Source organism: Puma concolor, chromosome A2 (genome assembly GCF_028749965.1).
Source record: "Puma concolor isolate L17-30 chromosome A2, mPumCon1.1.hap2, whole genome shotgun sequence".
NCBI lineage: Eukaryota > Metazoa > Chordata > Mammalia > Carnivora > Felidae > Puma > Puma concolor.
The window spans coordinates 108,606,667-108,629,502 of record NC_141668.1 but is presented as its reverse complement, the minus strand read 5'-3'; the positions used below and the strand labels follow the sequence as shown (position 1 = coordinate 108,629,502).

The 22,836-nt window shown below is 57.5% G+C and overlaps 1 protein-coding gene across 1 annotated transcript in view; it reads left to right on the top strand.

Moving 5' to 3' along the window:
- Positions 1–21,230, top strand: part of ADCY1 (adenylate cyclase 1) — a 113,993-nt gene extending 92,763 nt beyond the window's left edge. Inside the window, exons 15-20 of the mRNA XM_086697148.1 lie at positions 3,642–3,754; positions 4,212–4,358; positions 4,865–4,963; positions 10,659–10,773; positions 11,823–11,947; positions 13,655–21,230. Coding sequence (XP_086553274.1) covers positions 3,642–3,754; positions 4,212–4,358; positions 4,865–4,963; positions 10,659–10,773; positions 11,823–11,947; positions 13,655–13,981 — 926 coding nt within the window. The 3' untranslated portion in view covers positions 13,982–21,230. The remainder of the gene's footprint in view (positions 1–3,641; positions 3,755–4,211; positions 4,359–4,864; positions 4,964–10,658; positions 10,774–11,822; positions 11,948–13,654) is intronic.
- Positions 21,231–22,836: the final 1,606 nt, after the last annotated feature.

Genomic DNA, 22,836 nt, shown 5'->3' with positions numbered 1-22,836 from the left:
ATTTCCTGCCATCTTTATGTGTGTAACATGTCTTTATATCTGGTGGCTTTTAAGATCTGCCCTTTATCCCTGGTTTTAAGTGGCTTGATTGTGATGCACGCTGATATCGTTTTTCATTCTTTTTGGCTTGAGGTTTGTGGAGCATCTTGGATCTGTGGGTTTATAAGTTTCCATTAAATTTTGGAAAATTTCATCCATTATTTTTCTGATGTTTTTCTGTCACTCTCTGTCTGTCAGGGGCCCTGACTCCGCATGCATCAGGCCTCCGGAAATTGTCCCACACCTCACTCACGCTCTGTGCGCGCTCTGTTTGAGCCCCGCGTCAGGCTCTGTGCTGACAGCTCTGAGCCTGGAGCTGCTTCAGAGTCTGTGTCTCCCTCTCTGCCCCTCCCCTGCTCACGCTCTGTCTCTCTCAAAAATAAATAAACATTAAAAAAAATTAAGGAAAAAAAGAACAAAAAGAGGAAGATTCCAGCCTCTTTTACCAGACTGTTGTGCTGGGACATTAGCCCTCTGCCCTTGTTTGCCCTGGTTGTCGGCACTTGGGGCTTGGATGGAACCCCCACCGCCAGCTCTCCCGGGCACCCAGCTGGTGGAGAACAGAGGTGGGACCTGCTCAGCCTCCATGATCCCGTGAGCCACATCCTGGTCACAAATCTCTTTTGACGTCTGCACGTGCCCTGTTGGTTCTTGTCTCCTGAGGACCCTTGTGCAGCATCAGCAGCTCTGTTCACAGGGTTCTGGAAATGAAAACAAGCACTTTCCCACTGTTTGAAGAACGAGCTGGCCATGAGCACCTGCCTCCAGCCAGATATCACCTCCAGGAGGAGGCAGGAACATCACTTCCCAGGAAGAGTGTGACTGGCTGTTCATTTTGAGCGAGCACAGCCTTGATTGCAGGCGCTGGGAGGGTCTGCGGGGCTGGTTGGTTGGACAAAAAGTCTTTGCAGCACTTTGTGGGAGTCACGGTAACTGTCACGGCACACACAGCCCACCGGTCACCAGCGTCAGCCGATCTGGGACTTGCCAGGTTATGTTGTTCTGGTTTCTTCTGTTTATGGAGAGACGGTGCTCCCAGCCTGTCGGCCCTTCTCAGAGCCACGTGCCTGTTGGTAGTTGCACCCTGGGGAGTAATTTCCGAGATGCCAGCTCCTGCGTTCTGTCCCTTAGGGTCCAAGGTCAGATTTTGACGTGTGAGAAGGGAAATGCCTTTGGAAACAAGTGCTCGCATGGAGGGAACAGCTTGACGGTGGGTGTGGATGTGTCTCCCGTGTGTTGACAGGAATGGCATGTGTCACCCACACCCGCTCCTTCCTACCATTACTTACAGTTTCCTGGCCGGAAGAGGATTTCAGTGGGTTTTCATCTAATTTGTTGTAAACAAAACAACACAACTTCCTCCGCTTAGTTTGTAAGAAGATGGAAATTTCCCCATTGCATTTAATGTAAACCTTCGCACCTGGGGATGGATTGAAAAACAGACAATGATTTAGTTTTTATTAAAAAAATTTTTTTAATGTTTATTTTTTGTAAGAGAGACAGAGCACGAGTGGGGCAGGGGCAGAGAGAGAGGGAGACACAGAATTCGAAGCAGGTTCCAGGCTCTGAGCTGTCAGCACAGAGCCCGACACGGGGCTTGACCCCACGAACCGTGAGATCATGACCTGAGCTAAAGTTGGATGCTTAACCGACTGAGCCACCCAGGCGCCCCTCAGACAATGATTTTTTTTTAAAGAGAGCTACTCTGATGGGCTGTAAATCTCCATGAATTGTTAAGTCCGTTGAAATAAACTGAACGTAAGTCCAAAGCTTTTGCTCACAAGGTGATAAGCCAAGATTCATTATTTTACAAAGTTAAAGTGTATGTAGTTACATTGCTTTTCTAAAGGTATCATTAACACAAACAGTGTTTCAGGGACAGCAAAATTTTTAGGGCCAGAGTAAAACTGCTATCGTAAAACTACTGTTTACTTCCTTTTTATCTCCTCCTGCAAAAAGCTTTCTTTTGTGGCTGTCAGTGCACACGTGTCACGGGTAATGAGTTGCGTGTGTCCTAGCGGACGTTCCTGGCTTGCTTCTGACGCTCCCCTTGCTCTGATGGCCGCGGCCTCCCCCCTGCAGAGGCTGGCTCCTCTCCTAGCTTGCTTCTGGGCTCCCTCTGCTGTGCCCCCTGCCGCCTGACTGCCCGCTGTGAGGGGGAAGTGGAACCTGTCCCGTCTCCAGGCTCCTGGATAACAGACGGCCCGGGTTGTTTCCCCAGCGCACCCCACAGAGGAGGCCCGGGGCCCTCGGCCCGCCGCGCCGTCCCCTGCGCTCCAGGCGTCCCCCGCGCTCCGGGCGTCCCCCTGTCCCGCTGCCGCAGCTCTGCCTCTGGGAGCCCCCACTTTTCACTTTAATTGGTAAACGTTTTACTGAGTTTCCTGGAACGGACAGTCCAGGTTGAGTAGATAGCACACATTCCCCTAACCGTCGACGAGGAGCGCGGTCCCTAAAATTGAGTATTTTACATCCATTTTACGATGAGGAAGCCGGAGCGTGTCACCTGATCATGCAGTGGGGACTGGGGAGTGGTGCCCAGGACCCCCAGCTTTGAAGGCCAGGCCGCAGGCTGCCAGCGGGGCCTCACTGTGCCACTGTCACTATCCCCAGAGTCCATGGGGCTGATGCACCCTAGAAATGTTCCCCGAGCCACTCCTCTCCCAGGTCGGGCTGGATCCAGGATGAGTGGCCAGCGGCCACCTGGTGGCTCTGGTCCCTGAAGGCCGGTGTGGCTGCCACAGGCTGCTGGGCGGGGTTGCTGCCATGGGCTTCATTAGTCTGTGCGTGGCCCTGGCGCTAAGAGGTCCCCCCGCCCCCCGCCCAGCAGCAGACCCCATTGGGGCCCCGCTGGGCTTCACCCCTGCTCCAGGGAGTCTGCACGTGCTGGATCTGTCCCCCGCCCCAGGTCCCCCACCTAGGTGCCGCACCCCAGGTCCCCCACATGTCTCATGGTCTGGACCCCAGAAGGTGGCTGGGCGTGTACTCTGGAAATGGGGTGAAGGCCCTACTGAAAGTTTGAATCTCCCCATTTCCCCTTTGAAAGTTCCAGCTGATCAGCACTGGGGACTTAACCCAGAAATTCGTGGTTCCTCTGGGCCCCAGTGACATTGATGTAACCGCTCTGCCCAGTGGGGGTGGAGAGGAGCCTGTGTAGACCATCGATCGGTGCCCTTGGAGTTTACTTTGGGTGGTTAGAGAGACCCAGGCGTTTTAGGAAAGGGATCCATGGCATTTGTGCGCAGTGGCAAGACAGGTATCATTCAGGGCCATTGGGACAGGGACAGAACAGACAGGCGGGGGCTTATCACCAAGGAAGAGGCAGGGAATCATCGGACAGAAAATCCCAAAGGGGAAATGTTGGGGCTGAGGGGTCCGGTTGAACTGACCTGGCAGGGTTCTGGCGGAAGGTAGGACAGGACATCAGACATCACTCGGGGTTGAGGGGCTGAGGGTCCCCCTCCTAGGTCAAGGGCGGGGGTGTGGCTGGACTGATGGTCCTGAGGAGAGTAGCTGCGCCTGGCTGGGAGGGGTCTGGGGGAGCCTACGCGGGGTGTGGGGGAAGGAAGTGCTCAGTGGGTGACGCAGGGTCTGTCCCCAGGCAGAGGAGGAGAGAGATGACATGGAGAGGGTGAAGTTGGACAACAAGAGGATTCTCTTCAACCTCCTGCCGGCCCACGTGGCTCAGCACTTCCTCATGTCCAACCCCCGCAACATGGTGAGCCTGCTTCCTGCCCCCCCACCCCGCCTGCTCCGGCCGGGGTCCCACCCGGAGTGACCCTCCCATCACGTCTCTGCTTAAAATCGAAAAGCACCGAGGCTGGGTGGGTCCCCTCTGCCCACGCCCAGGCCACAGGTGGGGCTGGGCCCTGGGAAGCCCCTGGGATTGGTCCTGGGAGGGAGCATAGCAGCCTCCACCCTGCCTGGAGGGAGGGTGGGCTTCAGGAACCCACCACCCGGCAGAGCAGGGCTCACAACTGTCAACTCAATAATAGGCTTGGCCAGCGCCTTAGACCCCGAAGGCTGAAGGCGGGGCCAGCTTGACCGGCTTTGTATAGAGAGCATCCAGGGTTCCAGGGCTGTTTTCCTGTCCCCCACCACCCACTCCCCTGGCCCCGCGTGCTACCCCTGGCGCCATGGCTGGGCGCCATGGCTGATCTGAACTTTGCCCCCAGGACCTGTACTACCAGTCCTACTCACAGGTGGGCGTCATGTTTGCTTCCATCCCCAACTTCGACGACTTCTACATCGAGCTGGACGGCAACAACATGGGGGTGGAGTGTCTGCGTCTCCTGAACGAGATCATCGCAGACTTCGACGAGGTGAGGGCCGCCGGCCGTGTGGGGCTGCGTCTGCACTGTGGCCGCCATGTGGCGCGCTCCCTGCACACAGAACCGGGAGGAGGCTCATACATTCTGTCCCCCCGGGGGGTCCAGGCAGACCCTGACCCTGGAGGAGGGCCCTTCGCCACCTGTGGGCACTGAGCTCCCGTGGCAGGTGCTGACGCCTGTGCCCTACCTAGTAAATGGGGTGTTCGGGCTGACGACCCTGGGGTCTGCACCTGCCCTGCTCCCTGCCCTGGGGCGTCTCCTCCAGGTGACCTTGAGGTCACCACTGCAGGACGCCTGCGCTCTGTGCGGTCCCTCCTGGGCTCCTCTTTCCCACACCCTTGCCAGAGCCCCTCAGATCGCCCCAGACCTTGTCTGGTGCCTGCGACAGACAAGACACACTGCTTCTCAGCACTTGCTCCCCCTGCCCTGTGCTTGCTGTCAAAGTGGCTTCTCTAAGATGTTATGTAACGTTGAACAGTTTTGTGTTTTAAACAAAGCTCATGGACAAAGACTTTTACAAGGACTTGGAGAAGATCAAGACCATCGGGAGCACCTACATGGCCGCTGTGGGGCTGGCGCCCACCACTGGGACCAAGGTGAGTGCCGCTCGGGGACTGGGTCCCAGTTCTGCCCCAGACTGCTCCGGAACTCTGGGCAGGCTCTGCACTGAGCCCCAGTCTGCCTGATAAGTGGGTCAGAGCAGCGGCCCGTGGGCTGTCCATCCAGTGGCCAGCTGTCTCCAGACACACTCCCCCATAGAACATCGGCACCAAGGCCAGTCACAGGGGTTCCTCCAGCCCTGCTCCGCCCCACTGGCCCCCTCCCCACCAGCCCTTTTCCCTCCCCACCAGCCCTGCTCCCTCCCCACCAGCTGCACCCCAGTCCTGCCAGCCGGGCACTGTGGAGTGTTCCCCTTTCCCAGTGCAGAGCTGTGAATAATGTCTTCAGGTTGCCTCTAAAAAAATAGGCAGGAAAAGAGAGGAAGTTGTCAAAAAAAATGCAATGAATGCAAAACAGTTATTAATATGGGAGGGGCGCCTGGGTGGCGCAGTCGGTTAAGCGTCCGACTTCAGCCAGGTCACGATCTCGCGGTCCGTGAGTTCGAGCCCCGCGTCGGGCTCCGGGCTGGTGGCTCGGAGCCTGGAGCCTGTTTCCGATTCTGTGTCTCCCTCTCTCTCTGCCCCTCCCCCATTCATGCTCTGTCTCTCTCTGTCCCAAAAATAAATAAAAACGTTGAAAAAAAAATTAAAAAAAAAATATGGGAGATACTAATTCATAATAATCCATTGATTATTACGTCAGTAATGATTTTAAATGTGAGTGGAAATATGCCAGTTAAAGGAGACTGACAGAGTGGCCAAGAGCATAAGACCCAGATATATGCTTTATTTATTTGTTTTTAAATGTTTATTTATTTTAGAGAGCACGAGTGGGGGAGGGACAGAGAGAGAAGGGGACAGAGGATCCGAAGTGGCCGCACTGACAGCAGAGAGCCCCGTGAAGGTCTTGAACTCACAAACCTTGAGATCATGACCTGAGCCAAAGTCAGACGCTCAACCATCTGAGGAACTCAGGTGCCCCAAGAAACACACTTTAAAGACACAGATAACTTAAAAATAAAGGATGTAGAAAGAGATACCCTTTTAGCACTAATAAGACAAAATTCAAGTAGTGATCTAATTTCAGACAAAGCAAACTTCAGATCAAGGAAAATTATGAGACAGAAATAAAGAAGGAGACTGCAAAATGATAAAGGAGTCAATTCTCTAGGAAACCATAACAATCTTTAACATGTATATATCTAACAACAGTGTGTCAAAATATGTAAGGCAAAAACAGATAGAATCACGGGGAAGAATCGATGAACCCACTGTTACAGTTGGAGACTGCAGCACCCTTCTTGGTCACTGGCAGGTCCAAGGGGGCATCTGCAAAGATGGTTGAACTGAACAGCATCATCAAGCACCTGGATGTAATTGGCACCCACAGACAACTCCATCCAACAACAGCAGAATACACATTCTTCCCATGCTCAAGCGGAACACTGACCAAGATAGAGCACATAAAACACACCTTCATGAGTCTAAAACAATTGAAATCATGTAAAGTGTGTTCTCACACCCAAATGGAATTAAACTAGAAATCTATCGATAGGGACATAGTTGGAAAATTCCAAACTATTTGCCTATTAAGCAACACTTGTCGAAATGACATGAGTCAAAGAAGAACTCTCAAGAGAAGTCTTAAAAACGTGTTGAACTAACTAAAACTGGAAATACAATTGAACAAAACCTGCGAGATGCAGCAGGCCCTCCGAAGGAAACTTACGTCCCTGAAGTCATATATTAGAAAAGAAGAATGATCCCGAATCAACTGTGTAAGCTTCCACCTTGGCAAACTACAGAAAGGAGAACAGTATAAATCTGTGGTGAGCATCGGGGGGAAACATCAGAGCACAATCAATGAACTTGAAAACAGGTAAGCACCAAAGAAAATCAATGGAACTAAAAGCTGGCTGTTTGAAAAATCAAAAAAGTTTATAACCTCTAGCCATGCTAACCGAGAAAAAAAGAAAACACAAGTTACTAATATTAGAAATATTCACTTGTACTGAATCAATGGAAAGTAAAAGGATGAAAAGGTATGTTATGAACAACTCTGTGCCCACAAATGTGATAATCTGGACCAAGTGGACCAATTCTCTGAAAGGCGCAATCTACCAAAACTTGAACAAGGGGAAATAAAAAAAATATTAGCAGACCGTATCTATTAAAACAATTGAACCAATAATTGGTAACCTTCCAAAACAGCACTGGGCCCAGATGGGTTCATTGAACATTTAAGGAAGAGATTACACACATTCTATAAACTCTCTTCCAGAAAATAGAAGTTCCTAATTCATTTCTTTCTAACTCATTCTATGGATCCAGTATTACAATAATGCGAAAACCAGATCGATTACAAGGAAGGAAAATCACAGGCCAGTATTTCTCGCGAGTATGGATGTGGAAGTCTTTGACGAATGTTCGTTGACTCCAACATTGTATGAAGAGAATAATACGCCACAAACAAGTTGGATTTATTCAGAATACCAAGGCTGGTTCAACATTTCAAAATGAGTTAATGAAATTCACTGTATCCACAGGATAAAGAAGAGAAATCACATGATCATGTCAATTAATTGAGGCAGAACAGCCATTTTGACAACATCCAAACTCATTCCTGATTTAAAAAACAACAAATGTAAGGAAACTCTACAAATAGAAACCTCGTGAACTGGGTAGAGAACATCTACAAAAAGGTGTAGTTTAATATCATACTTAATGATGACAAACAAAGCCTCATGCTCATGTCAGGAGCGTGGCAAGAATGCTCTGTCACCACTCCTAGTCAACGTTCATACTGGAAGACTTAGCTAGTGCAATAAGACAAAAAAAGGAAGTAAAAGTATACAGACTGGGGGGGAGAAACTGTTTCTTCACAGATGACATGATTATCTATGTGGAACATTAAAAAGGAATGTCCCAAATGTCTATAATAAGCAACCACAAGAAACAAGATTAATAAAGTCACTTCCCTACATACCAGCAATGCCCAAGTGGAATTTGAAATTAAAGAGTGCCACTTATATTTGCATACCCCCCCCAAGTTAAATACTAGGTACACATTTAAAAAATAATTACAACAAGATCTCTATGAGGGCAAGTGTATAACTTTGATGCAAGAAATCGAGATCAAACAGGTGTAGAAGGAACGTTCCTGCATAGGAAGACTCAAGGTCAAGAGGCCGGTTATTGCTGACCTTATAGATTTCCTGCAATCCCGCTCAAAAGTCCAGCGTGTCACTGTGTGATATTGACCAGTTGGCCCTAAGTTTACATGAGGCAAAACACGCAGAGCCGTTAACACAGGACAGCAGAGGTGGAACAGAGTTGGAGAACTGAACTACGGACTTCAGGGTTGCTAGAAAGAAAGCTGCCATGAGCAAGACCGTGTGGTGTTGGGGAGAACGGACAACTAGATCAACGAAATGGAATAGAGAGCCCAGACACAGACCCCCATTGACAGAGTCAACAGTTCTTTGACAGAAGAGTGAATGGAGCAAAGGTAATCTTTAGCAAACAGTGCCAGAACAAGTACACACCTGTATTTAGAGAGATGTTAACACAAAATGGGTTAAATTACATCAGAATGGATCATAGACCTCAATGTGAAGGGCAGAAGTGTTAAACATCTAGAAATCACATGAGAAAATCAAGGTGACCTTAGGTTGGTGTTAAGTGTTTATTTATTTTATTTTTTAAAGCTATTTTTTTTTACATTTATTTCTGAGAGACAGAGAGAGACAGAACACAAGTAGGGGAGGAGCAGAGAGAGAAGGAGACAGAGAATCCAAAGCAGGTTGCAGGCTCCGAGCTGTCAGCACAGAGCCTGACGTGGGATTTGAACTCACAAACTGTGAGATCATGACCTGAGCCGAAGTCGGACCCTTAACTGACTGAGCCACCCAGATGTCCCCAAGCTATTTTTTAATGTTTATTTATTTTGAGAGAGAGAGTGAGCGTGAGCAGAGGAGGGGCAGAGAGAGAGGGAGAAAGAAATTATAAGCAGGCACCACACTGTCAGCGCAGAGCCTGATGTGGGGGCTTGATCCCATGAACTGTGAGATCGTGACCTGAGCCGAAATCAAGAGTCGGGTGCTTCACCGACTGAGCCACCCAGGCACCTCTGTGATCAGTGTTTAGATGACCCATGGAAAAAATCATCATTACTTTGGACCTAACTGAAAATTTTAAATATGTGTGGGAAATACTATCATCAAACGCCAATCTACAGACTGAGGGAAAATCTTTTCAAACCACCTCTCTGATAAAGGGCTTGCATCAAACCCTAACTCAAGAATAAAATAACCCAGTTAAAAAGTGGGCACAAAATCCAGACATGTCGCTTGCACATGATGAGTAGGCATTGGAAGAGATATTCTGTATCAGGCGTCTGCAAGGAAATACAAATTAAGACAATGGGACACCACCGCACACTGATTAGAGGGGCCAGAACCTTGACGACGCCCAGCGCTGGCAAGGACGTCGAGTGGCAGGGACGCTCACCGCTGGTGGGAGCGCAGAGTGGGGCGGCCGCTGTGGGGGACAGACAGTCTGGCGGTTTCTTACAGAACTAAATACACTCTTACCGTACGTTCCAGCAATACTGCTTGGCATTCACCCAAAGGGACAGATGACTTAGGGCCACGAAACATCTGACACGGATGTTTACAGCAGCTCTACTCATAATTGCCAAAACCAGGGAGCAACCAGGACGCCCTTCGGTAGGTGAATGGATAACAGACTACGGTCCGTCAGCTCTAGAAAGAAATGAGCTCTCACGCCACAGAAGGACATGAAGGAACCTTGAATGCATCTTACTAGGGCAAGAAGCAGATCTGGAAAGGCTACGTACTGTGTGATTCCACTTACGGGAGATTCTGGAAGAGGCACAACCATGGGGACCTGGAAGGATTAGGGGTTGCCAGCGGGGTTGGGGGAGAGGGATGAACAGGCGGGCATGGGAGCTGGCGGGACAGTAAAACTACTCTTGTGGGTGCACGAAACTCTGCATTTGGGAAAATGCATAGAACGTACACACATAATATAAACTGTGGACTTTAGTTGACGATAGTGAATCACCGTGGGCATATCAGTGGCGACAAAGGTCCTGATGCAGGATGTGAACAGTAGGCAAACTGTGGGGTGGGGGCAGGGGCACAGCCTACGGGACTCTCTAGGCCATCTGCTCTATTTACCAATAGACCTTAACCCGTTCGGACAAGAGTTAAGTCAGTTAAGTTTTTTAAAGCGTCTGTTCCCTTTATTCGAGGACTAGTAAAATACCCATAAACAGAGAAAAATGAGAAACCTTGAACTGTCACAAGAACAGAAAATCCTGACGGTTGTCTTTGTTTTACACAAGAGGGGCTGTCTCAAATGAATATTTTTTTAAGTTTATTTTGAGAGAGAGAGAGCATGCGCTTGAGTTGGGGAGGGGTCCAGAGAGGAGGAGAGAAAGAATCCTAAGCAGGCTCTGTGCCGGCAGCGCACCCACGACCCCGTGGGGCTGACACCAGGCCACCACCCAGCCTGCAGTGGGCGGGGCGCTGCTGTGCCCGTGGGTTCAGGTTCTGCCCCTGGCGGGGTGCCCGCGGAGCGTCCCAGCCCCCACATGTGGTCGCACCCCCCAAGTGTGGTAACCGCCCCCCCCAAGTGTGGTAACCGCCCCCCCGTCTGCTCCGTGCAGGCCAAGAAGGGCATCTCCTCCCACCTGAGCACACTGGCTGACTTCGCCATCGAGATGTTCGACGTCCTGGATGAAATCAACTACCAGTCTTACAACGACTTTGTGCTCCGTGTGGGTATGTGGCCTCGGACGCCAGCACGCTGCTCCTGCCCCACCCAGGGCTTGGTGGCCTGGCCCCTCCTGTCCAGGAGGGAGGGCAGACCTCCCAGGGGCAGCCTGGGGGCACAGGGACAGCTGCCTCTGAAAGGGTCCTGGGACCCGGAACTGAGACCCAAAGGGTTGCTGTTGAGCTCACGAAACACTTAAGTCCACTCGTGGTGGGCGGGGGCGGCGGGGGGTGGGGGTGGGGGAATGCTCCAAAAATGGTTGCTTGTGGTGGTTCTAGAATTCAGACGTCCAGTGTCCAGTAAAAATCCTAAGAGCTAGGCTGAGCGTGAGGGTGACGGCAGGGGTCTGTGGAACCTGGCGCCTGCCCGGCCCGAGTCCCTGCGTCCTGCTCTCTCCTCTGGCCGGGACTCCACCGCGTGTAGTGACGTGGCAGGAAACAGAAATTCTGTTCCCGCTCCCCCATGAGGACCAAGCAGGGAGCCCGGCCCACCAGCTGTGGGAGAAGTGGCCCTTGGGCCCCTGTCTAGGCCCCGCGTCCTGCACACCACACCAGCACCCCACTGCTGGGCTGGGACGCAGTGCCTGTGGCTGACCCAGAAAAGTGTGCGGGGTGCGGTGTGGGGCGACGTGACGTGGCCTCTGCAGGGCCAGGAGGCCCCAGTTCTGGGATGGCTGCAGGGGTGATGGGCACTCGGACCTTGAGCCACGTGAAGAGAAGGGGGCCTCTGTTCCCCACTTCAGAGCACCCTGAAATAGCGTGAACGGTTCCGGGCCCCATACCCTACAAGACCTGCGGGGTCACAGCCAGGGAAGTGGAAGGGGACAGCAGTGTGGGGGAGTGCACTGCCATCCTGAAAGGCCAGGCGTCTGAGCAGTGTGGGGTCTCCGTTCCAGGGAACGGGATTCAGGATGAGGACGGGGCCGTACGCCCAGGCTTCCAAACGGCCCCTTCGGACTGGACACTGCCAGGATCCCCGGGACCCCACGACCCCAAGAGGGGCAGCTCCTGCCCTTGGAAGCCTTCCCGGTACTGACGGTGCTGACGCTGTTTTCCAGGCATCAACGTGGGCCCTGTGGTGGCCGGGGTGATCGGGGCTCGGAGGCCACAGTACGACATCTGGGGGAACACAGTCAACGTGGCCAGTCGGATGGACAGCACCGGCGTCCAGGGCAGAATCCAGGTCAGTTCACCACGAGTGCCAAGGCTGGGAGACCAGGCGCAGGAGGCGGGGCCGGCCTGACGGGAGTGGGTGGCCCTGAGCCCCAGGGCCTGGCAGGGACGGGATGCCGCCCAGCACAGCGTGTCCACAGCCTGTGGGGCGTGAGGTCGTTGCTGTCTGGTTTGCTCTGTGGCCGCGGGGGTTGGCTCCCGCATGGCTGTGTGCAGAGTTGGGGGCATGGTGAGGGCTGGGGTCCCAGTCAAGGACAGTGAGCCCCTCTGGCATCCAGGACCCTGCCCACCTGCCCGGCTGCCTTAGAGGGAAGGGCTTCCTGGGGTTTTGAAGGGTGGGTGCTGTGAGATGCCTGGCCCTGACCCCCTGGACCGGCCACCCCAAGGCTTGGGGGCAGTGACAGCTCTTCCCAGGTGTGCAGGGCTGTGGGTGGCTCTCGGGACCTTGGTCAGGTTTGCGGGGGCTCACACCACAGGCCCTGGGGCCTTGGGGGGAGGAGGCCTGTTCCTCTGTGTGGCTGCTGCTGGCCTCTGGGGGCCCATGGGACCGGGACAGTGAATGCAGGGCACTCTGTCAGCAGCCCCGGGTCCAGCACTGGCCTCCCCCTCTGCCCTGATGCCTCGCAAGGTCCTCGAGAGCTGTGTAGAGGCTGCCAGCTCCCCGGCATCTGTGTGTTCAGTTGTTCCTCCCACCGCACCCCCCCCCCCCCCCGCCAGCATCCAGCAGGTGCTACGTCCCTCTCAGGTGCCTGGCAGGCCCTTGGGTTCCTGGGTTTAAACTGTCAGGAGAGCTGTGCCCAGCACAGGGCAGGATCCCCTGAGGTGCGTCTGCACATCTGCAGTCCTTCCTTCGAATTTCTTTTATTGTTGCACACTTTCCCGCATCACCGTGTGTGGTTCGTGAACAGCTCGAAGGCACTGAGTGACCCCACCTGCCATCCAGGACCCTGCGGCCTCCCCAGGACAGGTCACACGTGTGGGGGGACCTTGGTGAAGCCAGGCCACTGTCCCAGGTCCACTAAGTTTCCAAAATCAGATTCCAGCAAGCCCCCGCCATAGACTGTGGCCGTTCTCCACGAAGTGCCTGCCTCCCCCGCCCCACTGTCATACCACAGGGACTGCCCTTCCATGGCCCCCGCCCCCATGCTGCATGTGGGTCTCTGCGAGTCCTGCGTGGCCACATTCTGACCCAGGTGCCCGCCTCTCAGGGTGCCAGGGCTCCGACATGCCCTGACCACCTCTGTTCCCGGAGACACTTCTTCCGCCAGTGGCCCCTCGCTCGGGCCCCCTCCCGTGTTGAGCACTCCCGCCAGTAAATGCTTCTTATGGGATCCTTCTTCTGCTGGGTCCCAATCGGACATTTGGTTCTTTCCTCAAAGAAGCGAGCGAGGGCCCCAGATGTTAGCGATGCAGGTTTGTGTGTCCCGCCCCTCACTGTCAGCCGCTGGAGCTGGTCCCGCCCAGGCATCCGGCTGGTGCCCGGGCCTCCCCCTGGAGAGCACTGCTTTCTCCTGCGTGCCCGTGGCTGGCTGGTGTGCAGGCGGCTGAGACCCCGGGCTGTCCCTTTGGGGATCCCCGGGGCCCCTCGGGTCCCCGGCTCTCTATGATGCTGGAGACAGGCTATGGCGGGTGGAGGAGGGAGTCTCTGGGCGGCCCTGCCCCCAGGATCCTCGCCCGCCGACCCAGAGGGGTGCCCGCTTGCTTTCCTCCGCTGCAGGTGACCGAGGAGGTTCACCGGCTGCTGCGCCGGGGGACCTACCGCTTCGTGTGTCGCGGGAAGGTCAGCGTCAAGGGCAAGGGTGAGATGCTGACGTACTTCCTGGAAGGCAGGACGGACGGAAACGGCTCCCAAGCCAGGGAGCGGAAAGTGTGTGGCTACGGGCGAGCCGGCCTCCAGGGCAGACTGGGCACGGGCCCACCCCCGGTGTCCTCCATGGCAGGCCTCCCGGTCAGAGCCGGGATGGGGGCTCTGCAGGGCTCAGGGCTCCCCCCCTGCCCCCACGGCCAGCACCTGCCCCCCGGAGCAGCTGGGAAGGAGGCTTAGCGGAGCCCACGCTGGCTGCCGGGGGCTCAGGGCACAAATGTGCGGGGCATCTGGGCCTCGGGGGCTCCAGCAGGGACCAGCCCGGCCGACAGCCCAGTGGCTGGGCTGCGGAAGGGGAGCTGTCCAGGCATGACCCGAAGCAGCCGGGCAGTGACGGGCCAGGGGCAGCCCTGCCCGCGTGGACTTGAGGCTTTCACGGGACTGTGCTCGCGCGGTCCTCTCCTCGGTGGCAGAGAAGGAGCAGCTGCCTGGGAGCGGCCGGGTCAGCGTCAGGCTCTGTGCCCTTCAGGACATCCTGCGGGGCTGCGGGCTTCCATTCAGCCAGAGCTGCGGAGCTGTGGCCGGCGGGCGTGAGTGCGAGTGTGCCCCTAGGCAGATGCACCATGAACCCTGTGTGGTGGGGCCTGCGTGGACGGAAGCCAGGCCTTGCTCGGCAGGGCCGTGAGGGCAAGAACGTGGCCCAGATGGCTGGGCCCTTGATGGGCGGTTTTGGGGAGAACAGACAAGCCCCCTGTCTGGCTGCGCAGGCGGTGGGGACACCTCCTTCCAGAACAGTCTTTGCTGAGAGCCAGAGGCGGGTCTTCTGGAACTCACGGGCCCCCGAGCCACGTCTCCGTATCAAGACCAGCGTCCTCCCTGTTCTGCGCTGTGCTGTCCCTTGACCCCTGACGGCACCAGTTCCTACAGACCCCGGCTGTTCTGGTCACTGTGCTGGTCATCTTGGTCTCCAGTACTTACAACATGAGACTGCATGGATTTTGAAACAAGTGAACCTCACGACCCAGAGAGAGCTTCTAGGGCGGAAGAACCAGCGGCTGGACGGGGAGTCTCGGAGTGAGTTTCGGGCTGCACGTGTGGGTGTCCGGCCCCCTGCAGGGAACCGTGCGGAGGTCTGGGAGTCACCTATGTGCGCAGGGGCAGACCGAGGACGCCGGGATGTGCTGCTGGGGGCACAGGGCAGCAGCCGGGGGAAAGGACGGACCAGAAATAACCGGACGAGACATTCGGGGGCCTCAGCTCTGACCACAGGAGGAAGGCTGTTTTGGCACCGGAGGGGGGTCTGGGCAGACAAGTCCATCTGGGGACCAGTCCTGACCTGCAGCTCCAGCATGCAGTGCGGGGGGCTCTGAGGGACTGAAGCCAGTGAAGGGGCCTGGGGGTCCTGCTCCCGGGGATATCCCCAGGCTGCTCCCGCTGGAGGCCTGCGAGGCGTGGCATGCTCCGTGGGGGGCGACCTGCCCAGCCGTGTTGCCGGGCGGGGGCTCTGCGGGGCAGTCCGCGCAGGTTCAGGACAGAAGTGGGTGGGTGGACAGCCTCCCTCCTGAGAACAAGCTGTTTGCTGGCCAGCAACAGCCATCGCTACATTGACAAGGTCTCAGTGGCCCGGCCTGCGCACCGCACCCCACCCCCCCCCCCCCGCGCTGCCCACATTTAGAGACATGGCATGATTCCTTCAGGGGAACCTGAGTCACCTCAAGAGTCCTGTGAGCATGTGGCCTGTGTGCCTGTCTGCACCCAGCTGCAGGGTTGGGGACCTGGCCCGCCTTCCACCCAGGGCAGGTTGGGGGCCGGGGAGCGGTGGATGGCACTGTGGCCTGACCTCGTGAACGTGCTCTGTCACAAGACAGAGGGGACTTTACAGGAATTGAAGGTACGGGCCTTCAGCTGAGGCAGGGTCCTGAGTTCCCCGGGTGGCCCCAGTGGGACCGCGTGTCCCCTCGAAGTGGACGTGGAGGCCGGGCGGTCAGGATGGCCCAAGCATGAAGTTGTTGTTAAAGATTCGGGGCCCCGGCCCTCAGCTGGCGGAGATGGGTTGGTGGCTCCCCAGACACGCATGGCAGATTCCAGAGGCGGGTGGACGCCCATGGGACTCTCAGTGGCCCTCTGGCCTCGCTGGGCCCAACCCGGGGTCTACGGAACCAGGAGCAGCCGACCTCTGTGACCAACTCCGGCAGCGAGGCTCCCGCCTCCACGAGCGAGCGACCGTCGGTCACCAGCGGCTCAGCCCCGCGGCTCCCTGGGGTGCAGGATCCGTGTGCCGCCTCAGCGGTCGCTGCGTGCCATCTTCCTCTGTACTTGGGATGGGACTGTAGGATATTGCCTTACTTGTTTTTACTCTTGTACAGCGTTCACGGACAAACGTTAGCCTTTCGCGTGGGGTCCTCTCTGAATTATTTGAGATGCTCTGTAAACAGCACAGTGTTTCACACGACACCCCTTTGCTCCCACCAAAAATGAGAACAGCCCGTCACCGTGCGAATGACACCCTTTACCCAGACGTGCGATGTCCCCAAGGCCTCACGTCTCTGCTTGGGGAAGCCACGCCCTGCTTGGGGGGCACTTTGGGGTGTCCCTTGGCGCCCCTTCTGTGTGCTTACGCCCAACCTCAGTAGACTAGAGAGCAACCCCAAACTTCCAGATGCTTCCACGGACCATGGGGCGGGGTGGTCCACTCCACAGGGTCTGTGTCCTGCAGGGCAGCACCCCCCACAGACCAGGTCCCCCGAGCCTGCACTTTTATCAGACTCCAAAGCCACCAGAGCTTCCAGACACCTTCTGTCACTAGAAGCAATAACAACTTTAACGTGGAACCAAGCCCGGTGCAGAGCAGACCGGTAACTCAGACACAAGCCATGTGCACATGTGTGCCCAAGTCGAGCCATGCTATGGGGGGCCGACACCTCCAGGGCCCCCCCAGCCCCTCCTCCAGACCCAGCTCAGGCTCCTCCATGGGTTTGCTGTCGGTGCCCCGGGCACAGGGAGCAGAGGGACACAGGGAGGGCAGGCTGGGGTCTGTGCACATCAGTGACTCCCCTTACGCTGTCTCTGTGTGTTTCAGAGCCGGGACTCCTATCCTCCCCACTCAGCCTGGTCGACACTCGGGCTTCGCGCTCAGACAGGACCCGGCCAGCCTTCAGAGGCACACACCCCGGGTCCCCCGTAGCTCCATGCTGGGCCCCATCAGCAGCCTAGACGTACCGAACCCCTGCTTTGTCCCACTCAAGAAGGAAGGGTCCGGTTGGCCTTGCCCTTCTCTGTCTCGGTCTGGTGGACCCGTCTCTATCCCAGCATGTGTGTGCATGTGCCCTTGTGCGCTGTGTACCTGTGACTCCCTGAGTTGGGTCCTTTTGGTCCCTCCCTGGGAGGCAGGCCCCGCCCACCGCACCCATGCACGGCTTACCTGGCAGGTGCTCCTCTCCTGCCGGGCACTGAGCGGCCCCCTGACCAGCTGGGTCACAGCTGACACATGGAATTCTGAAGTGTGCAGGCCTGTCGGCTGTATGGAAAGTCACCCCCGGAAACTGACTTGACCCCGATTTTGTAGTGGCTTCGATTAAAAAAACATAACAAAACAAAACAAAAACAAAAAGTCCACCTTCTTAGAAGCTGTTGATTTTAAAATGTTTGGTTTAGTGAAATTAAGGGGCAGCTGTGGCCGGCTGGAAGCAGAGGGCATGGCCGCGTCCTGGCGCCTGGACCTCCTGTCTGCCCGGCTGCGTTTGCTTTGAAAGTTCACATGGGACGATTGAGCCCCAACACCCTCTGACGGGACGTGGGAAACGTGGGGTGTGGCCTGTCTTCTTGTGGCATCTGGCGGTAGTGTTTGTCTTCACAAGTCATAGGCTGGAGTGGGTTGAAATCAGGTCCCAGGTCAGCTGGGGGTGGCCTGAGGACCCCCGTCCTGGAGGGCGGGGTGGGGATGGGGTCAAGGGGCAGACGTTCAGGAAGGCTCCGTTTGGCTCAGCCTAAGGAATATACTCCCACCTGTGCGTTTGGCCAGGCTGGACTCCGGAGGTGTGGGGTCGGCACTGGCAGCTGGTCCCGTGAGTGCGGGCCCCTGGGGAGTGGGGCCGGGTCCCCGATACTGTGGCAGGAGGCAAGCAGCCAGAGGCAGGCCCTGTGCCCAGAGACCGTGGGGGCCCCGCAGCAGCAGATGTAGCAATGCAGAGTGCCCGTGGTGGGAGGGACAGCCTGGTGTGGCCAGCAGCACGAGGCAGGGTGCCAGCCCCAGACCCCGTGCCCTCGGGGCGCTCCCAGGGACGCCCAGCTCCAGAAGCCGGCTGCTGTCTGTGCGCACCTGCAGGCCGGTCCTGTAGTGCCGGGGACACATGTCACCTGCTTGTCCCCCTCGTGGGAGTAAACGTGATTGCAGGGGCCACGTCTGGGGACCACAGCTCCCTAAAGGGCTTTGTGGTAACGACTCCTACATTCGAATTTCTTAATTTCCCTGCAGATGTAATCTGTCTGTTTCCCGTCAGATCTGTTCACATAGATAAACCGTAACTGCTGTGCTGGAGCCATGATTTGCTCACATCAGTGCGTATGTGCGTGTGTGTGTGCGCGTGTGTGCATGTATATGGGTGAGTGTGTGTGTGTGCACACGCCCGTGCACGGGTGTGAAATGTGTGTACGCGTGTGTTCTTGCATGGGTGTGAAATGTGCATGTGTGTGCAAGTGCGTGTGTGCATGTGTGTGTGTGTGTGCATACGCAGTCTGGCATGAGCAAAATACAAACCGATGGTGTGTTCCTGAGGCTAAGATGGGGTCACAGAGAACAGACTGAGTTGGGGGGCAGCCAGCCTGCCCCCAGGCATTTGGTGGGACTGTCCCTGCGTGCCCTGCCTTGATTTCCCTTAGAAATCCCAGCCCTGGGAGGCGAGGAGGGGCAGGGGCAGAGCGGCCGTGGCCCCCACACGGCGTCTCTGTGTCCGGCCGTAGACAGGAGCAGAGTCTCTTCCTGATGTTCTTAGAACCTTCCGTCTGCCGTGTCGGTGAGGAAGCCCAGGGCCATCGAGGCAGCAAACTGCCCATGTTCTGTTGTTGGGTGTGGTGGTTTCTGTCTTCAGCCCGTCTGGGCTCCCTGTGCACGGAGGCTTCGGAGGGGCCCGTAGGTGGGGGGCAGGAACCCTGGACGAGGAGCTGGCGGGGAGCAGGGCGCCTGCCTCTTGGCTTCATGGCTGGAGGCCAGGTCGTCAGCTGCCCGCGGCCGTGCAGACAGACGTCCACGCACAGGGCCCTTTTGGGTGACTTTGTCAGTGGTCAGCGCGCCGACCACAGTGGCGGCCACGGCCTGTGGGTGAGGTCACTCCGGACACAACCTCGATTCCTTTGTGCAATCTGTTCATTCCTCCCCACGCGTCACTGGATTCTGTAGGTTCCGCTCGGATAACCGCGGGAAGGGCCGGGGTGAAAACACGTCTGGATGTCTCCACGTGGCCACAGACGAAGGAAACAGCGCCTCTTTGGCGGCCCTCAGGGCCCCTTCCCTGAGCTGCGTGCCCCGCGGTGTCGTGAGGCACCCCGGGGCTTGGAGAGGTTATTGACTTGAGCGGCATCACACAGCGCAGAATGGCAGGGCCTGTCTGTCCCGAGCCCTTGGTTTTTGTCACCCTCCCCCTGCCCTCGGCTGATGCTGCTGGTTTGGATGGAGCTCCCGGCTGGTCCGCACCTGGGCCGGCTCTGGGTGGTGTGTGGCCAGCCGCCCTCGGCTGTGCCCCGGGCGCTGGTCGGCTTCACCTGGCGCCCTGCTCTCCCCGCACAGCATCTTGTGCTTTCCACCGCCGCCCCCACCAGGTTGCTCCAAGCCTGAGGAACCCTGTCTCCATCCCTTTCTGTCCTAAATCTGTGTGCTGCCCACCTGTCCTAGCCTGAGCAAACCGCGGAGCGGCGGGGGGACAGCTGCCCAAGTCTTCCTGCGAGGCCTCTCTGGTGTCAGACAGGCAGACAGGGGCCCCCAGAAACCCCCAGACCACACACACGCCTCCCCACGTACACGCAGCCAAGTGGCCCCCAAGTCCTGGTCAGAAGGCGTGTGAGCCCTGGAAGGCCGTGTCTGCCATGACCCTCCTGATGGCACAGCCACCCAGTGCCTCACGCTCCTGGCCCGCTGTGGGCGGGCGGGGTCCCTCCTGCAGGTCGGAGGACGGCCAAGGGCAGGCTTCCCCGGGTGGGCGTGGAAGGCAAGACAGGGGTCGCGGAGGTGACGGGTCCCCAGCTTCCCCGGCCCGACCCCTTCCGTCCTAGGCAGCTCGGAGGCAAACAGTGTGCATCACCTGCCGGGGACTGATGTGTAAACAGAGAAGCTGTCCTAGGCCAGCCCCCCCAGACCTGGTCGACCGCTCGGGCTCACTAGTCATGTGCAACATGCAGGACGGTCTGTGGGAACGGCCCCTCTGAGTGCCCCGTCTGTGCGCTCTCGCCCCCCACGGCCCGGACCATGGGCCCACCAGCAGCCAGAACTCGATTCTCACCTCCCACCAGCGGCCCCACCCAACCCCGGGCCCTGGACAGAAGCACACGTCTCAGGGGACCGCCGCACCCCCGCCGTGGGGAGCCAGAGGAAGTCCACTGCGTCCCTTGCACACCCTGGGGCGCCACGCCCCTGGAGCATCCGTCCTGCGGGGCCGCGCGGTCTTGCCTTCACCCTGTACAAATTATGGGCTCGCAAGCCACGTGCACTCAGAATTGCATGCCGTGAAACCCCCACATGTGTGAACCCACTTTTAACTTGAAAACACGCATCACGCGCAGAGGGACGGGCCCGTCTTGGGCCATCTGCCGGCTGGCCGCAGAGCGTCCCTGCGACACAGCGCACCCTGGGGCCTAAGTCCGGGCAGCAGCGCCTGCACCAATGATGCAGCGTGTCCCAGCCCGGACGCCCCTCCTCCCCGCCCCTCCCCGGCCGCACGATTGCACACCCCCTTGCACAAGGAAGGTAACACGTGACCGCCACCACCTTAGAGTAGCTTCCGTTCTCGCCAGTGGTCAACCCAAAGCCCACCCTGGGGGGTTTCCTCACTTGCCAAGAAAGGTGGTGTGAGCCCCGCACCCTCCACGTCCCGCCGGCTGTGGCCGTGTCCCAATGCGGAAGGCAGAGTGGATGGGCACGGGGACGGGCTCTCCGCCCACGAGCTCACTCGAGAACAGTTCTTCAGACACAAAACCAGGTGACGGGGTCGGAGTGACGCCGGCTCACGGTCACCGGATAGCTTCTCTCGATAGATTTGTATAATCAATACGGGTCTATTTTTATGTCAGCCCCTCACTGTACCTTCCGGTCTTTTCCAAGATGGTTCAACCGAGACAGAGAACTGAGTGATTGGTCCTATTTTTATTAACAAAGAGGTGAACAGACTGAAAAGTTAACGTGAATGTACATTTCTTAATTGCGACTTTTCTACTGAGTGTTTGCACTATACTTTCTGGAATCTTATTTAACAAAAATAAAGGAAAAAATTGCTTGACTAAACTTTGTGGCGGTTTTCATTGAAAGCCACATGGTCGTGGGCGGGATCTGGAGCGGCTCCTGCCTCACTGCCCATTGAGGGGGACGGTGGTCTCCTATAAAGTGCGGGGGGCCCCCGCCTGGGCCTCAGTTACCCCTCCACTGGCCGTGGAGTTTCTGCTCCCAGCAAGAGTCTCTGGGGAGATGACTCACTACCTGGGGTTGGTTCCTCAGACCGGTGAGTGTCCCCTGGTTGGGGATTCCCGTGGAAGCAGACCAAGAGGGGACAGCAGGGAGTGGGGGGGCCACATCAACAGGCTGAGCCATGCCGCTCACTAAAAGTGGGCTGTGCCGGCCGAGTCAGGCCAAGGTCGGGGCATAGGCCCTGAGGCAGCAGACCAGAGTGTCAGGGAGGGTTTGCCAGCAGTGACACCAGCCACCCTCTGCCAGGACACAGCTAATGCCACCGTTCGGGAAGCCCCCTCCTACCCCCAGGTTAGGGGACAAGAGAGGCAGTGCAGGGACTGCACATATCTGGTGGGGAGGCAAGGGACAGGCCGGACCCTGGAGAGCAGGAGCCTGTGGCCCAGGCTCATCCCATGGAGCCCGAGACCCGCCCCCCGAGGGCAGGGGTGGGGCAGGGCGGTTGCTGGCTCAGCCTCCTCCCTGCCCTGAGCCCCAGGCTGTTTCCAGCACCCACTGACCCCCTCCCCCGTCCCCCCCCCAGCAGCTTGGCAGAAGTCACAGGGAGCACACCCCTGATGGCCCCAAACCTGCCCTGCCCGCTGCTCCCCTGCCTGTGTGACCCCTATTTCCAACGCTAGGGACGCACAGGGGAGGCCCCCAGGCTTTGTCTCGGAGCCCCGGCCATGGGGGGCCCTGCTGGCCCCGTCTCCTCGTCCCACATCGACCACCTTCTCTGGCTCTGCCTGGCCTGTGTGCCCGTCTGCCGCCCCTGCCCCGTCCTGTGGGGTCCCCTAGGCACTCTGGCCACTGCATCCCCCCCCAGCTACTCTCACGGGGCTTCGGATGCCAACTGGTCATGTCCTAGCTGTGCCGGAACCCTGCAGGGGCTCCCAGCTCACGCGGGTGAACGGGGCCCTCCAGGTGCTCCAAGGGCCGCCCCCGCCCGCTCCATGCTGTCCCAGCCCCTGCCTCCACACGGGCTCCCCGCCATCCCCGGCACCCCAGACGCTCAGCCAGGGCCAGGGGTCCCTCTGCGGCACATGCCTCCACGTCTTCGTTCGCGGTCAGCCTCCCCAGGGGCCTCGTCTCTGTGTTTAGAACCTGCCCTCCCCCTGCTCTGCCGTCCCTGCCATGAAATGAATGAATGAGTGCACAGGGCGACCGCGTAGACGGCTGTATGCATACGACCCAGGAGCCCAAGCTGGGGGGCTTCAACAACAGAGATGTACCCTCCCGCCTCTGGAGGCCGCGTTCCTTCTGTGTGTGGGGGGCAGTCCGGCCTGCGCCTCTTCCAGCTTTGGGGGGCCCCTGGCGTCCTGGGCTCGCGGTGGCCCAACGTGCCTACCACTGGCTTCTCCCTGTGCGTCTGCATTGGGTGCAGGGCGTGACCTTAATCCAGAATGATGTCATCTCTGCACCCTCACGGTAATCACAACTGCGAGGA